This window comes from Aethalodelphis obliquidens, unplaced genomic scaffold, assembly GCF_003676395.1.
Source record: "Aethalodelphis obliquidens isolate GAN/ISIS:26980383/991018 unplaced genomic scaffold, ASM367639v1 scaffold12, whole genome shotgun sequence".
Classification (NCBI taxonomy): domain Eukaryota; kingdom Metazoa; phylum Chordata; class Mammalia; order Artiodactyla; family Delphinidae; genus Aethalodelphis; species Aethalodelphis obliquidens.
Genome location: NW_020837956.1, coordinates 3,994,629 through 4,011,394, shown reverse-complemented (window position 1 = coordinate 4,011,394; position 16,766 = coordinate 3,994,629). Strand labels below are relative to the sequence as shown.

Below are 16,766 nucleotides of genomic sequence, written 5' to 3'. Positions count from 1 at the left end.
CCTCTCTCAGGCCAGGCACCATATTTTGCCTTCTGTTTTAGTAACTACGTAGTGTACAGTTTATATACCATTTGGAGATGTTTCTTCCTAGGCTGTAAGCTCCTGCAGGGCAAACACCAGGGCTTCTGCATCTTCATTTCCCCTCAAAATATAGCACGTTCCTTCAGACACAGCTGATGCTTGGCAAACACTTTGAGTGAGTAACAGAATGAGGCATCTGAGAGGACTGTGCCAGGAGAGGATAAGCCTCTGATTTTAATTTGGCAGAAACAGATTCGATTGGCCAGAGTGAACCCTGCGTTGAATTCAAATCAACAAGAAAATGAGGGAAAATCCACTCCATGGTAGGAAGGACAACTGTTTAAAAAGCTACCATTCCTTGAGCACTTAGTATGTGCCAGACCTGTGCTAACTGCATAAAAATACAATCTTATTTAATTATCATTCATTCATAATTAACTGTATAATGTAACAAATAATAAATGAGCACGTACTCTATGCCAGGCACCGTGCTAAGTACTGAGGATGCAAAACAGACCTTTGCATTTTGGTGGCGGTATCCTCAAAACAAGCCTATCAGCAGCTCCATTTTATGGATGAAGACACTGTGGTTTAGATTGGTTGAGTAACTTGCTCAGGGTCAAGGTGATAAATAAATAATGGGATTGGAGTTTGAGTCCCAGTTAGTGACTGTTAGATCCATTCTCTTCTCCACCAAGCTATATAACATGGTATCCATATAATAGGGTCTTTGGTTACTATTTGTAGTAAAAATAAATAGTATATTGTATAGACAGGCTACTTAACTTCAGACTGGCGGCATCAGCATCTCCTGGGAGTTTGTTAAAATTTCAAATTCTCGGGCCCTACCCTAGACCCACTGAATTAAAATGTCTGGGAGTGGGGCTCAGGAACCTGTGTTTTAGCAGTCTCCATGTGGTTCTTATGTGTGTTATTTGAGAAGCACTGGTGTAGACCATGGTTTATACCTATGGCTTATTTATTATTAAAAGCCTTTTCATTTGTTTGTTTTCCTTAACTTTGGCTTTAGTTGAGCCTTTCGTGTGCCGTTAGGTTTTACTGTACACAGGTGTATGCTGATTGTCACCTTACCCGGTACCTGTCACGGTTCAAGCAGCCTCCACCCTGGCCCTGCGAGCTTTGTGAATGAGCCCCTTTTTTAGGAAAGGAGCCATAGAAAGAAAGGTTGAGAACAGTGAAGGGAGCAGTAGGGATGCTTCTCTAAAGTTGAAGGCTGTTAACACTGGGGACTGGGGTCGGATGTGGTGAAAACGCAGGGCTCCCTCACCTTGTGGAATGTGAACTCCTTACTCCCCCCCGCTTCCCCCCCCACCCAGCCCGCAGCAGTAAGGAGATGGGCTTCTGTGTGGGCCTGTTGTGGCTGAATCGGCTGGTAAATGGCATTATCCGATTTCTCTGCAGTGGGGCCGGGAGGAAGAATTTCTTCACTGAAATCACGCTGCCTCTAACACACCATCGACCCGAGCGAGGGGACTAGAGAGGGAGGCTGTGAGGTGGGGGAGCCTAGAGTAGGGTGTTGAATATTTCAGCAAACTGTCAACTTCAATGTATGCAGGCTGCATCTATCTTCGATATCAGGGTGCTCTGCGGTTTCCAGCCAGCCAGTTGCCTAGTAACATGCGTACCACACTGAGGACCAGCCACTTGAAAGTTTATTTTTGTCCTGAGTTAGTTGCTGAAGATTGAATGTGATGTGGTAGCCAGAGTAATATTTCATTTTTATTCATGAGCTGGGGAAATAAGCACATACTTACAGGGAAATCAGCGTTGTCCCATTGAATGCATGACTTTGTATTTCTTCAAATCCATTTCCATATAGTTTTCTAAGGAGGGAGGAGAGAGGTTTTAGGAGCGAAAGAAACACAGTTTGGAATCACACATTCTTCCTTCTGTGACATTTATTACTGGGATAATTACTGGCATTTACAATATGTAGCTCTGTCTCTCTAACATCTTAGATCCTCGGGGCCTGCTGAGATGAGACTGTGTTCTTGCTCTAGCTGGCTTCCACCTCTACCACCAGCACCACCACTAATTTGTTAAGTGTTTATTAAGTGCCAGATATTGATCAACCATTCTACGTATTTATGATTTCATCCTCATCGTCACTTCCATTGCTCTGGTCAGAAACCTAAGCCTTCATGTTGTTGTGTAGCTTGCTTACGGTCAGAGAAAACAGTGGCAGAACTGGAATGTGAGGCTAGAGCTGTCTAACACTCAAGTCTTGTGTCTGGCTTTACAATCTGGGCATATGGGCTTTCCGGGCCGCCGAAAGCTGAGGGCAGAAGAAGGCTCCAGTACTGAGCGAGTGTTTCTTTCTCTTGGATGAGCCTGTGGTTTTGCTGATGCCACATTTTGTTCCACAACCAAGATTTCAATGTCTGTAAACAGTTCTTTAAGACCCATTGGTGGATAGTGAAATCAATTTAGTTGGGTACAATCAGCCTTAAAAAAAATGAAATAGAACAGAATGGAACAAAATGGAAAATGTTAGAGTATGTTGCATGTAATCGGGGTAGTACTCTTTCTGAAGTTTTGTTCCACCATTTTTGAATGTTATATACATGTAAGTATATGTATACATCTATATGTATAAGTCTGCCCAGAACAAGACATAGGAGACTCCTTAGAACACAGATGCTGGGAAATGTTAGAAGCAGAAAAGAGCTTGGAGAGGAGCAAGCGGCAACCCTTCATTTGACAGAGAAGGAAAGAGGCTCAGAGAAGAAAGTGACTTGTCTGAAGTTCACAATAGGTGGAAATGAGACCAGAACACACTGTGACTGGGGCTACCTCCAGCACATCAGTTTCGCTGGGTGATTTGACTCGTCTCCCCTGAGACAGCCACGCGGCCCCTCTTCCTCCTCCTGTAGAGCTATGTTTGATGTCATGTTCTCGGCGTGGGCTTTCCTGGCCACCCTATTTAAACTGCCCCCCCAGCATTCCAGCACTCTCTGTCTCCCTTCTCTGATTTGCTTTATTAGCATCTGACCCATGATTATATTACTGTCTGCCTCCCCGGCAGAATGTAACCTTTATGAGAGCAAGGATTCAAACTGTTCTGTTCATTGCAGAATCCCCTGCATGTAGGACAGTGCCTGGCGCCTGGGAGGAAGGATTACCGTAAACATATGTTAAATGAATTGGATGAACAAATGGTTATATATGAGATGAATTTCTCACTGTAAACCATGGCCAAGCAAGTTTGAAAGCCACAGTCTCAGATAGAAATATTTGTGTAAGTTCTTTATGAACAATGCTATGAGACTCAAGTGAGAAAGGGCTGTGGTGTGATATGAAATTGAGCCGCCGCATCTGGCCAGGTGCTAGCTTCCCTTTACAGGGCAGCTGCACGCCCATGTCAGGGACAGGTTGGGGGCGACATGAGAAACAGTTTAGACACAGTCTCCACCTACTCCTCCAGGTGGCTGCTGTCCGCAGGGTTTCTCTAGCCTTTGTTAAATAAAACAAGCGTGGGATTTAATTTCATTGTATGTATATGTGTGTAGTGTGGAGGTGCATATGTGTGCATAGGTGCACACACACTATATACATACATTGTACGTATATAGTGTGTGTGTGTGTGTGTGTGTGTGTTTGGGGGGGGCGTCTCTTTCCATCAACACACCTGAGACAAACCAGCATATAAATAAGTATAGTTGGGACTCAGTGTTGAAGCTTGACACTTGAACACTGAAATTCAGAGAATATAGAGACTCCAAAATAATTGAGTTCAAAGAGAGCAGGGGAGCATAGTTAATTCGTTTTGTTAAACCCCCAGGTCTCTCATAATGCTTGCTACCTAACACGAGTTCAGTCAACAGGCTGGGGGGAGCGGTGGCCTTGCCCTTCCACGGGAGGAAGAGCCTTGGCTGGCTTTCCCTGCTCCCATGGGCTTCCTTCTGGAATTCTTCTGAGTTTACAGCTTCACACACGAGCTCCTCACTATATTGTGTAATGGATTATTGGATGCCATTTTTCAATAGTTTTCTGTCCCCGTCTATATTGTAGAATCCGAGGAGATTGGTATTTGGTTTATCTCTATTGTCTTGTGGCATTACACACAACTTTCACACAATCCCACTAGAATTCTCTTTTTATTTTACACTTAGAATATTGTCCTTTGGCAGTCTCTTGTCATTTTGGGGATTGAATTCCTTTGCAGTAATCTCTTTTAGATGAAGAAATCATACCTGTCTTTTCTCTGGACTCCTTTGAAACTGGATTTCTTAGAGTCTAGGCCAGTGTCTGTCAAATCATTCTCCTCCATCCACTGAATAGGAATCATCTGGAACTGCTGGCCACCAATGCAGATGCAGACCTACTGACCAGGTGCACTGCAGACCTACGGAATCAGAACCTGGCCGTGGTATCCAGGAAAGTGCACTTTTATAACAAGCTCTCCCAGTGAGCTTTGGGCGTGCCACTTTGGGACCTTGCCCTAGGGTATATCCTAGGATGGTGCAGCTCTCATTATTTCCATAGCGCAAATCAGATGGTCTGCTGGACAGAATTGAGTCCAGACTCTGGTCCCCTTACTGCTTTCTCTACCTTCTTAGTGGTGGAACTACATGTGTAGAAAAACTAGCCCCTACCGTGCTTTTAGCAAAGCAAAGCTGCCAGCACTTGTCTGGATGCCAGTTCCTCATCACTGGTATGTGATACCCTGATCCTACTTTTGATACATATTAGGATTTTAGGCTTGGCTTTTTTGGTGGGGCTTACAATGCCATTGCTCTAAGTGCAGCCTCGCAGTTAAGTCTGCAAGCCCTGAATCCAACTGCCTGGGCTTGGATCCCAGCTCTACTACCTATGAACTGAGTTACTTTGGGCAGTTTACTTAACCTATCTGTGTCTCGATTTGGTAATCTGAAAACAGAGATGATAATAATAGTCTTGACCTCAAAAGGCTGTTGTGAGGATTAAAACAATAAACATACACTGAGTACTTAGAAATAGGTTCTGGAACAAAGTAAATGCTTCATGTGTTGCTCCTATGATTCTTCTTCTTCTTATACTTAACAGTGGCTTCCAGCTGTCTGGCCAGAACAGAGAGAAAGATCTCCCTTTCCATGCTCTGGACAGCGTGTCATGAAATACAGTGACCTGTCTAATTGAACTGTCATTCTCCTCTATTGAGGTAGGGGCCTTTCTTCTCCCGGGTAGAGCAGGTCAATTCAGTGGCCTGGGCTGCCCCGAATGTGCTTATTCTCCGGGGGCCCTCAACCACCTTTGGTCTGTGCTGGCACCATTGACATTTTTGTATTTGGACATTTTTTATGTCTTAAAAAAAATTTTTTTTCATAGCCTGGGTTCTGCTTCTTTCAACTTTCCAAAGAAAATGGCTCACCATTTCCTTTTCAGCCGCTGCTCTTTGGCTCTGTTCTTAACATTTGCAGACAATAGAATGTGCTGCCTTGTTTTGATTAAAAGAGTGGCTTCCTTACTTTGGAGAAATTACAGATGTGAGTGGGAAACCTCATGCTGTCAGGGCTGCACAATGCTTTAAATGCCCTTTAAAACATCTGGAGAGTCACTTCACATAGCTTTTTTCTAAAACATCGTGGTGTCAGAATTAAATGAGGAGGGCTTCCTTTGCTTTGAGGGTGCTGTCACAGGCATAGAAATGAATTTTTCTCTCTCCTCCATTATAATAGCTGCACCTTACTTTAAAGCAGTGTCTACATTCTCTATTCAAGTGTCAGAAATTCTGACTCAAACAGAGAGAATAGCACCTTTTTATTCAAAATAAGATTCGGGCTTTAGAACTCAATCACAGATGACACTCTAATTCTGAATACTGCCTTGTAGCAAACTCCAAATATTCCTGGGGCTTTAAAAGCGTTTCTGGGGTTATATTAGCAGTCTTAGACATTCTGCCATAGCTCCCACTTGATCATGTAGCCACCTAGTTTTTGGATGATTTCAAAGAAGAAAGCCTAATTTAGGTTTACAGATCCTTGGGGTCTCACAAAGTGACCCCATTGAATGGGGAGGTACCTCATGCCTTAGGATCTGGGGTCTTCCCATGTCTTTGCTGAGGACACAGAAGACATATAAGATCCATGTCCTTGAGAGGCTCATAATCGCAATAGGTGAAAACATGAAGTAATGAAAGAATAATACAAGCCAGTAGACATTCCTTGTGAGCACGTGTGGCACACAGAAATGAGAAGTCTTGGAGAAGTCCTCCTGGGTTGGAGAAGTCAGAGAGGCTGCATGGTGGAGCTGAGACTTGAGTCAGACCTTGCAGAATTAGGAATATTTGTTACTGAAGGGGAAAGCATACTAGTTTAGAAAATATGCCTCGTGGGAGTGTATCTGTAAGCAAATTTTTATCAAATGACTATATAAACACCATCCTAAAGCAGAGGGATCCTATCCTATCCATCACTGCTTTCTTCATGCAGTACTTTGCTGAAGTCCTTTTATATCTGAATGATTCCTCATGTATGAAGACACTTCTCTAGTGGATACCCTGGCAGTCATTGTATGGGTAACTGTCTCTGGTCACTACTATATGCTGCCATGACCTTACTTTTGGATGTTCATCAGAATTCCCCCATTTCTGTGGGGCTCACAGTCTCTATAGCAAGGGATTCCTCTCTCTGATATGAGCATGCCTCTTGCTTTTCAGCAGTACTGAGTTTTTTTCTGTTTCCCTCCACCACAGCCAAGTTCATGTCAACTTACCACATGCAACAATAAAAAGGTGACAGGTATCTAAAATCATGATGACAGCAATGCAGTATAATATATTGAATAAAGTTTTAGAAAAATCCATGTTTCATAGTGATGCTTAAAAAGAGAGCAAGACACTATGGAGAACAGTATGGAGTTTCCTTAAAAAACTACAAATAGAACTACCATACAACCCAGCAGTCCCACTACTGGGCATATACCCTGAGAAAACCATAATTCAAAAAGAGTCAGGTACCACAATGTTCATTGCAGCTCTATTTACAATAGCCAGGACATGGAAGCAACCTAAGTGTCCATAGACGAATGGATAAAGAAGATATGGCTCATATATACAATGGAATATTACTCAGCCATAAAAAGTAACAAAATTGAGTTATTTGCAGTGAGGTGGATGGACCTAGAGTCTGTCATACAGAGTGAAGTAAGTCAGAAAGAGAAAAACAAATACCATATGCTAACACATATATATGGAGGCTTAAAAAAAAAAGGTTCTGAAGAACCTAGGGGCAGGACAGGAATAAAGACACAGATGTAGAGAATGGATTTGAGGACACGGGGAGGGGGAAGGGTAAGCTGGGACGAAGTGAGAGAGTGGCATGGACTTATATATACTACCAAATATTAAATAGATAGCTAGTGGGAAGCAGCCGCATAGCACAGGGAGATCAGCTCAGTGCTTTGTGACCACCTAGAGGGGTGGGATAGGGAGGGTGGGAGGGAGACAGAAGAGGGAGGGGATATGGGGATATATGTATATGTGTAGCTGATTCACTTTGTTATAAAGCAGAAACTAACACACCATTGTAAAACAATTATACTCCAATAAAGATTTTAGAAAAAAAGAGAGAGCAAGAGAGAAAGAGAGGAAAAGGAAGAAGAAGCAAACCTCTTTTATACAGAAGAGGGCTGGCTGGTAAATGTAGAGGAGTGATAAGTGTAAAACTATCATTTTGTAGCTCTCTATGTAATAACTCAATAATGAACAGATGCTGAAACCATTGGGTGAAAGGTTGTTGGCCAACTCGATAGTCACATGAACTCAGAGTATCCCACAATAGTTTACTTATTTATGACAAAGGGAAAAATGTGCCCTTACAATGAAGAGGTCTGGCAATCACCACCTTAACCAGATGGCCGAGGAGTGGCACAACATGACACAATGGGCCTCCTGGTTTGATGCAGTGGGAGACGTATAACCTCCCTTTGCAGTATTCTTGCAGAAATGTTGACCTGAATCTAATCAGGACAATGCAGTCAGATGAGTCCAGACAACTGGCCTGGGCCCTCAAAGGAATTAGTGTCATACAGAACAGAGGAAGGCAGGGGGGCAGTTCTCAGGAGGGGGGGATGGGAGGTAAGGTTGGGAGGACAAAGGCGCATAACAGTAAAAATGCAATGTATAAACTTTGAATTTTAGGTAGGAAGTGTCATGATGCCTATAGACTTCTTTTGGATGGTTTGGCAAGAGGGAAACGTGTTGTATGTACTTAGCTATCTAGAGCTGGAGTGGGTGTGGTAAGCTGTTAATAGTAGGTGAAACTCAGTAAGGTGTACAGGGCTACTCATCGAGCAGTTCTTTCCACTTGTCAGTGGAAAGACAAATGGATTCCATTTGTCAGTTAAAATTTTCAAAATAAAAAATGTTTAGAAAGAGACGATGACACACGATGTTTTCATGATGGTCTGAAATAACTGGCTTCCTGAATATGAGCTTTTAAGTGGTGGCACAGTGTAGTTGACACAATGTAATTGAATTTGCACAAGGAGGTATTAATAATCCCACTGGAGAGACAGAGGCAGAGGCCTGTTGCCGTGGTGTGACTCGACTAAGGCTGGTTAGACTCAGAGCCAGGACTGGAAGCCAGGCTTTCTACTTCAGCGCCCAAGAGCCTCTCCACTGCGCTTGTCACAGGTGTAGCTTGGAGTCTTGTCTTCCTTTGCCAGGTCACCCTTCTCCGAAGGGTCTTAGAGAATTAATTGCTGTGATCTTTCCTTCTCTGTGTGGAGTTCAGACGTGAATCAAGGTTGACTCCTTTTTGAGACTGGTGTGATAAGTCATCTAGAATATTTGAAAGGTGGTGCAGCCAGACTCTGTGCATTCGGGGGGAACATTTCAAGGTAGCCTCCTGAGGGGATTTAATGAAAAGCCAAACTGGCTATGAAGGGACATAACAGCATAATGCATAGCTTTAGCATTCGCCCCACTGAGCTTCTCGAGCATCAAGGGCAGTGTTTTGTTTTCATTAAATGAGCTCACAGTTGGTAAAGATCTGGGTGGAGGGAGAACAGGAAAGGTTCCATGAAAACCAAAATCTCAAATACTACTAGTAATGAAAAGAGAAGGCTTGCTTTCATTATTTTCTAATTAGAGAGTTGAACTTTATAGCTCAGGAAATAAGGCTTTCCTCTTTGAATGTAATACCCTTTTCCAACGGGGCGCTCCACGTGGTCCTTCACTTACAGAAGGGCCCATTCAGCTGAGAACAGGTGCCAAGCGAATGACTAATCACTTCCTTCCAGACGAAGGGCCGAGCGTGAGGAGGCGCTGGAGGCACGATGCCAATGCACGCTCCCAATGCACGCTCTCTGGGAGGGATGGAGCTGCAGTCCTCATTAACTTCAGAGGTGGGGCAGTGATGCCCTGCCGGTAGGCACTGTTCTTCTTAAAATCATAACGAAAATAAGTTAATGGCCCCTAATAAAACCACTGTGCAGCTCTTGTGTACCAATGCTGAAATGTGATGTGTGAGAAGGAATCTTTAGTTGTCCCTTGGCGTCGGTGGGGTGGCCCCGTCTTGTGAGCTCATAGGCCCCTATGGGTTATCTCAACATTCATTTTCTTATTGGTCCTCTTCCACATCTTCCGCTCTTTCATTCTTATTCCACTCCACCCCCATTGTTGTGCATGTATCTGGGAGGAGTACCTATTGGTTCCTGCTTATTTTTAGATTTAGGTGAAAATCAAAGGGAAGATTGGATATTTGTGATCTTTGAATTAAAGTCTACTCTACTGAGTGGTTTCTTCTTAATACTTTTTTCAGGGTTATTTCTAAGCCTTTAGCCCCTTATCCCTGCATTTAAAACCCTCTGCAATCCAGTGTCTCCTCCACCCCCGCCATTTATCTAAATGTATTTTCCATTTCTTAAGCAGGATGTTTACTCCCAATAAGTATGCCTCATCCCATTTTCCTCCTTCCCACAGCCATGCTTTCGCTCATGTCCACTTGGAATATTCATTCCCCTTTTCTCGGTCTATGGTATCACAAAATGGGTAAGACCATGACTCTGGAGCCAAGACTGTCTGAGTCTAAAGCTTGACCTTGGCCAAATTAAATTCTCAGTGCCTTGGTTTCCTCAACTAAAAGTGGGGCTGATAGTTCCTACCTCATAGGGTTGCTGCGGGACTAAAATGAGTTTAAAAAAGTACTTTAAAACAGTGTCAGTGCTATATGAATATTAGCTGCTTTTATCACTTTTACTCATACAAACGTTACTGATTCTACAAGGTCTAACTCAAGTCTGCAGCCTCTCCGATTCTCCAGCCCAAGAGGACTTCTCCAATACTTCTCATTTCTGTGTACCACACACTCACAGTGAATGTCTAGTGGCTTGTATTATTCTTTCCTTCTTTCATGTTTTCCCCCATTGAGATGATGAGCTTCTCAAAGCCATGGATCTTATATGTCTTTTGTGTCCTCAATAAAGACGTGGAAAGACCCCAAATCCTAAAGCGTGAGGTACCTCCCGACTCAGTGTTTGCTCTGTAAATGCCCTGTTTCTGACAGGGGACATGATGAATGAGTAGTTCCAGATCCATATACAATAGTGAGTGAGAAACACTTTCTAAACAGCTGGAAGAGCTACAGTACATGAGGGAAACGGAGTAGAAAGACTGTAGAGAAGTTTATCTAGGGTCTAGTCTCGTTTCTGGTGTTCAAGAATTTTAAGTTAAGAATTTGAGTTATTTTGAAACTATTTGTGGTTGCTGCTCTGTTTTCTTTTGATTGCAACACTCTGAGTCAACGCTGTATTGGCCACAGCTTTGTAACGTGACACTTGCATGTGTTGAACTACACCTACACAAAGTAAAAGTACTATTCAAATGCAGTGTACCGTTGATACCAATTTCTAGAATCCACTGTAGAGAAGAGAGTCCTCTGAGATGGTCACTTCTCTTGTTTCACAACTACCTCCTCATCTCAGGGTCACCCAATGCACGCTCTGTCTTTCTTTAAGGACATTTAAGCTCATTTATGGCCTCATCACAGATCCTGTCATGGGCCGTAACCAAAGCAGAATGAGTGAGCGGATGTGGATGTGGGGAGCAGGGTTGAACACTTGTCACTGGGCTTTGGACATAAATGAGACATGGTACCCAGGATGCTGCCTCTGAATGGTGGGGCAAAGGAAGGTGCCCCATGTAAAGACGGCAGGGATCCCAGGGGAAGGAAGCCAGGCAGGTGTACAGTGAAGAGAATGAGTTGGGTTATCTTAGTATGATGCCCCTTGAACTTTAACGTGCATGTGAATCACTTGGAATCTTATGAAAATGCAGATTCTGAGTCAGTAGGTCTGGGATGGGCCTGAGAGTCTGCATTTCTAACCAGCTCTCAGAAGATGCTGTAGATGCTTGTCCATGGACCATACTTTTAGTAGCAAGGCCTTAGGAAAGAGCGTGAAAGGGATAGGCCTGTGAGCCTGATAACCTGATAAGTGACTGCCAGATAAAAAGACATTATTTTCAGGTATTAAAGGATGTAGGGAATGGGCATCGATGGTGTCCCTTCAGAAGCAAAGTGAGCAGGTTCTAAGGGGAGGGTGAAAAATCAGAGAGAGAGAGAGAGAGAGAGAGAGAGAGGGCAGGGTCTATTGATCAACTACTCTACCTACTTGGAGAATATCCTTTCAAACTCTTCTCAGTTGAAACTTGAAATTTCTGTGCTCTCTTTTAACCAGGGCAGCGACTCCCCTCCAGGCTGTCTCTTCTTAGCTTCAAAGCAGTCCACTGATGTAGTGAATAATTTCATCAGTTGGAAATTTGGTCACTGTAAATCCTCAGGGCCCATTTGATTAATTTTGAACTTAATGGGTTGGTTGATTGTCATGTGAACATGTGACCTAGCTGCCATCCCACACAACTCCTCTCACCCTTGGCATTTTAGGTCAAAAAGAATGTCACCAGAGAGTTAGGAACATGGTAAAAGATGAGAAAGAGCCCACCTCAAGCTAGAAGTGGGAATGGCAGGAACTGTATGGCAGGGCGTGAATCTGCCAGTTTACTCACAGTGTTATGGATTCGTTATTCATCCCTTGAAAAGCATTTCCTGGTACCGTGGTGATGTGTAAGTTATCACAAATTTCCCTTGAGGAATGAAATGAGAAATATTTACTTTCCAAATTTCAGATGCAAATAGGAAACTGTTATGCATAGCAATCAGCCTGGTACTTACAGAATGAAATTAAATTCAGAGGAGAAGATCTTCGTAACATCTGGAAGCTCTCGGATGCCTGTGTTACAGATGCTCCTGTGGTTTGGGGCAGGGTGGGAATGTGGGCAGAGTGAGTGAAAGTGATCGTTATTAAGGAATAAAGATAAAAGCGGTAGAAAGGCACTTTGTGATACTATTTTCACATTAAACTTAAAAACATGGAGTCTGGCTTTATCAGTAACACTTCTAGCTGCTGAAGGTCATCAGAATTTAAAAGCCCCTAACACTGTGGGGGTAGTTACTCTAATGGCTCCTACTTAGAGATCTAGGAGATGCGACTAAACTTTTAAGTCTTTTTCATTTACATCTGTAAATATTTCCAGCCTGTATTTTTACTATTGCATCAATTGCATTTTTGTATTGTATTGCGTTCCATTTCCTTTTGCTAACTAGTTTATTCCGTGCTCTTGATGGTTCCAGAAAGCATCTCACTACTTTAGAACAGGTTTTAACTCAAACACTTCAGGAGGATTAATCTCCATGTGAGAAATCCATTTCCTCATTATTAACAATCTCCCTTTATTTAGCTACCTTGCGATTCAGGGAGTTCTTCCTTGTATCTCACTGAGATCATTAAACATTCTTTGGGTTATTGGAGCTACTCAGGACTCCTCTTCTTTTCCTCCCACCTTTTATTTAGCCTTCAAAGAGGAGAGAGGCTTCAGTGATAGGTTAAACTGAAGGATATTTTATTACACAAGAATGGGAATGGAGTCCAGGCATCTGGATCTCCCCCCAATCGCGTTTTAAATTCACCAGTCATGGACACTGGACAACTGAAATGAACTGCCCGGCACTCTGGTGACAATGAAAGGAAGTCATCTTTCTCTTTGGGCTCACTCTGGTTCTCTTCCTTACCTGTTACCCCAGATCACACAATCCTTGCCCTGTCTGTGGCTGGTGAAGGCAGTGTGGGCTTGGACTGCAGTGTGTACTGGGGTTGGGGGAATATTGCTTTTTAGGGGTGAAATGCTATTTAATAAAGACAATGATTCTTCAACAACAAGGGGCTGCAGTGGTCAAGTTTGGTTCTCGGATTTTCTTATGTTTTTCCAAAGTAGTTGATGCTGCAGATACTTATGTGTCCCATAGACCCCTTGGAGGTCTGGAAAAGCAGAACACTTGGGTTAGGAATCATCATCCAATGTTAGAGCTGCTGAAGGAGCTACACTCGTGCCCATCCCCCAGGGCAGGACTGCTTGCATGTTGTGGAACACTAGAGAGGTGTCTGCCCCTCCTCCTCTTTTTTTTTTTTTCCAGCTGGTAGGGGTTGTGGACTTTGCATCCTCTAGAGATTTTATGAAATTTAATTCATCAGGAAGAAGAGAGAATGGACATCTGTGTTAGAGGGTTAAATGTTCATTTTTTTCTGTGTGAATGAGTGATTACTTGATATATGAGAAGATCCATGGTGATTAATTTATAGATTTGTATCAAGTTTCAGGAATTCTGGTTTTGCTGGCAAGGCAATGAATCTGCTGGGCTACAGTGGTACTTAACTTATAGTTCTAACTAGTGGACTTAAAAAGTTTTAATGGGAAATAGAAAATAATGATTTCGCTTATATGGCACAGTGCCTACCTCAAAGTAATGCTTTAAAAGTTTTCACTGAACGAATGAATGAACACATGAGAGAAAGGAGATCAGTAATTTTCAACCAGGGATGGGGATCAAATCAGAGTTGCCTCTTCCACTTTCACCTATGCTCTCTCTACCTCAACACCTCACCTTAGAGATGCCGATTTACCCTTTTGAAAGTGTCCTGACCTCCCTGTTCCATGCCCACCATCACTTTGAAAATCATTGCAAAGGGGTGATATTCTTCTTGGATGTTTGGCACGGAGAAAATGTTGGGAACCACTTACGTGTATTTGAAAGCACCCAGCACGGTAGCTGATAAGAAATGCTGATTAAATAATAATTAATAATTAAATAATCAGAGGGCTGAGGACAGACATGCAGATAATGCTAAATATGCGGTTTAAAAATTCTCTCCAACCTTTTAATTGTTTAGGTTTTCATCAGATGCCCACGTCCCCCTCCCCAATCGCTTAAAAAAGGAAAATTCCTCACAGGTATTTTAAGCGGGGGAGATTTGTAAATGCTCCGGGCTCAATGTACACCAGATTTTTAGTGTTCTGGATCAGTCTGTAAAGAGAAATGGAGAAACAGGCAGCAGTTGAATTGATGTGTTTCGTTCGCAATGCACAAGGTCATGGTCACCAGAGGATGCTGGCTGAAAGTGGCATCAGCAAAATCAAGTGACTTTCCTGTGCTTGAGGGGAGCTCCAGGGACCCTGGGGATAGAAACGGAATGGTGAGAGCGGGTCGGCTATTGCCAGGAAGTTCTGCTTTCAACCTCTTGCTGAGATAGGTGTAAGCATCATAGCTGGCAGTCTGCTCCATTCTCCCTTGCACCCCCTGAGGAAGCACCAACATCCAGGGCTCCTGGCCAGCTAGGTCGTGCCCCACCACGGAGCCAGCACGCTGGGGGTGATGGGAGATTCCATTCTCAGGAGAAATGAACAAATTGGCTACTTGTCCTTGTAGGCAAACTGGTTTTCTTTGTAGTGTGCTGGCAGTCACACTGACCAGTTATCCAGACGGGCACTCAGTCTTTGTAAAAGCCCAGGGCAGAGGCCGGGGGCTTGGATTGGGGGGATTTTTTGTCCATTCTATAGATAATTGGTTGTGTGATGATGCCAAGCCTCCTAACTTCCCGGAGCTAATGCTCCCTTCTGTAAAATTAGAATAATAATAGTACTCTTCCTACCTCACAGGTTGGCAGGTAGTGAGTAACATAATAGGTAGAGATAATGTACAAGGCAGGGCTTTGCAAAATACGAAAGTACAGCCATAATACCACAGTGGCGTTATTGCTCGTCTCCCTAGTTCCCCAGTGACTTTGGGAAGCAGCCACATTTACTGGGTTCTGTCTACTTTGGATTCAGTAAAAGGTAGTACATGCATTTGGCTTTTTTAACCCATGCAGCAACCACCTAAGGAAATGATAATTACTCTTGTTCTGTAGAGAAAATCTAGTGTATTGGTTAGGTGGACGGACTCTGGAGTCAGCTTGGTTTTACATGCTGGTTTTACTAATTGTATGACCTTGGATACGTCACTTAAAGCTTGGTTTCCTCGTAGTGTGGTTTCTGAGCGGTAAATGTGTGTGTCGCGATCGCAGTAAGGCCTCCACCAGTGTTAACAATGACTATTCCAGTTGATGAAATCAGGAAGTTGAATGACTTGTCTCTAGCCACAGAACTGAGAAGTAGCAGCACTTGGAGGTGAACTCGGTTTTTCTGACTCTGAGTCTAGCGTGCATTCTACCTTCTAAAGTAACCCACTCTCGGTGCCTATTTCCGTCCTTTCTGTCCCTTTGATTCTTAAGAGGTGAGTGACGTTTTGTTGTAATTATTTTTACAACAACTGAGTCAAGCAGTCATGGGCCACATAAGACATTATGTGGGTAGGATGGAAAGAACTTTTATTTCTTAAGACTCTTTTGGGGTCTGACCACTCATCCATACATTCATTCAGTCAACAAACATTTATTGAGCACCTACATGTGCCAGGCATTGTTCTAGGTGCTGGAGATACAGCTGTGAACAAGACAAAGAGGGCTTGCGGGGAGCTAACATTCTAGTCTCAGGGCCTTCTTTGGGAAAAGTCCATAAACTTTCCCTTAGAGCACTTTATTTTTCTTTCTGTATTGATAAATTGATACTTTATCTATTAATAAATGTTGCTCTGCATCACGAACAGCTTTATTTATCTCAAGCTGCTCTGCTTCAACATTGCTTGGGAAGTCTGTTAAAACTGAAGAATTTCAGATTTCCAGGTCTGGAATAGGACTGTCACCTGTAATGGAAATGACCTTGCCCCGCTCCCCACTCGCCTCTTGAAATTCTACTTCACAGCGAAGTCCAGACGATACCTTTTGCACTAAAACACCCATTATTTCGGATTCCCCCATAACCGTTGGTGAGTTAGTCTTACCTCTGTGGTTACACCATCATTTCCTGGGGGAGATTTATATTTTCCCTCCTCTGTATTCCAGTAGCATTTGACCTTTGGTTGGACATGTGCACCCACATACTTATTAATTAATTATTCTCTTTAGATAATTGCTATTTGGACCATTCATAGGGAGGCCTTGTGGTATAGTGGAGAATACACAAGCTTTGAAGATAGGCTGGGGTTGAATTCCAGCCCTGCCATTGTCTCAGGTGCCACATCGGTCAAGTTACTGACCGTTCTGAGCCCCCATTCCTTCCCATGAACAAAAGAGATAATTACCCCACTTTGCAGGGCAGCTGTGAGAATTAAATGACACAACCTAGAATAAATAAAGGCCAAGCACAAGTGCTCAAAATATGTTTGTTGCTAACATCTTTCTCGCTTCCGTAACTTTTGAAACTCTGCTGCAGATGTGGTTTGTAGAAGGTCAGGTTTGGGCCAAATAAGACAGCAGTAAGAAGTGTGGTTTAGGAGTCACATGACCTGATTTCTAGCCCCAGCTCTGGCACT

The 16,766-nt window shown here is 43.2% G+C and overlaps 1 protein-coding gene across 2 annotated transcripts in view; it reads right to left on the bottom strand.

Annotated features, from left to right (window-relative positions):
* Window positions 1-16,766, bottom strand: part of LHCGR (luteinizing hormone/choriogonadotropin receptor) — a 61,708-nt gene that overhangs the window by 22,866 nt on the left and 22,076 nt on the right. For both annotated transcript variants that reach the window (XM_027113894.1, XM_027113893.1), the window contains exons 4-7: window positions 14,307-14,381; window positions 12,195-12,269; window positions 12,029-12,106; window positions 1,797-1,865 (exon numbers count right to left, since the gene is read on the bottom strand). In XM_027113894.1, the coding sequence (XP_026969695.1) occupies window positions 1,797-1,865; window positions 12,029-12,106; window positions 12,195-12,269; window positions 14,307-14,381 (297 nt within the window). The remainder of the gene's footprint in view (window positions 1-1,796; window positions 1,866-12,028; window positions 12,107-12,194; window positions 12,270-14,306; window positions 14,382-16,766) is intronic.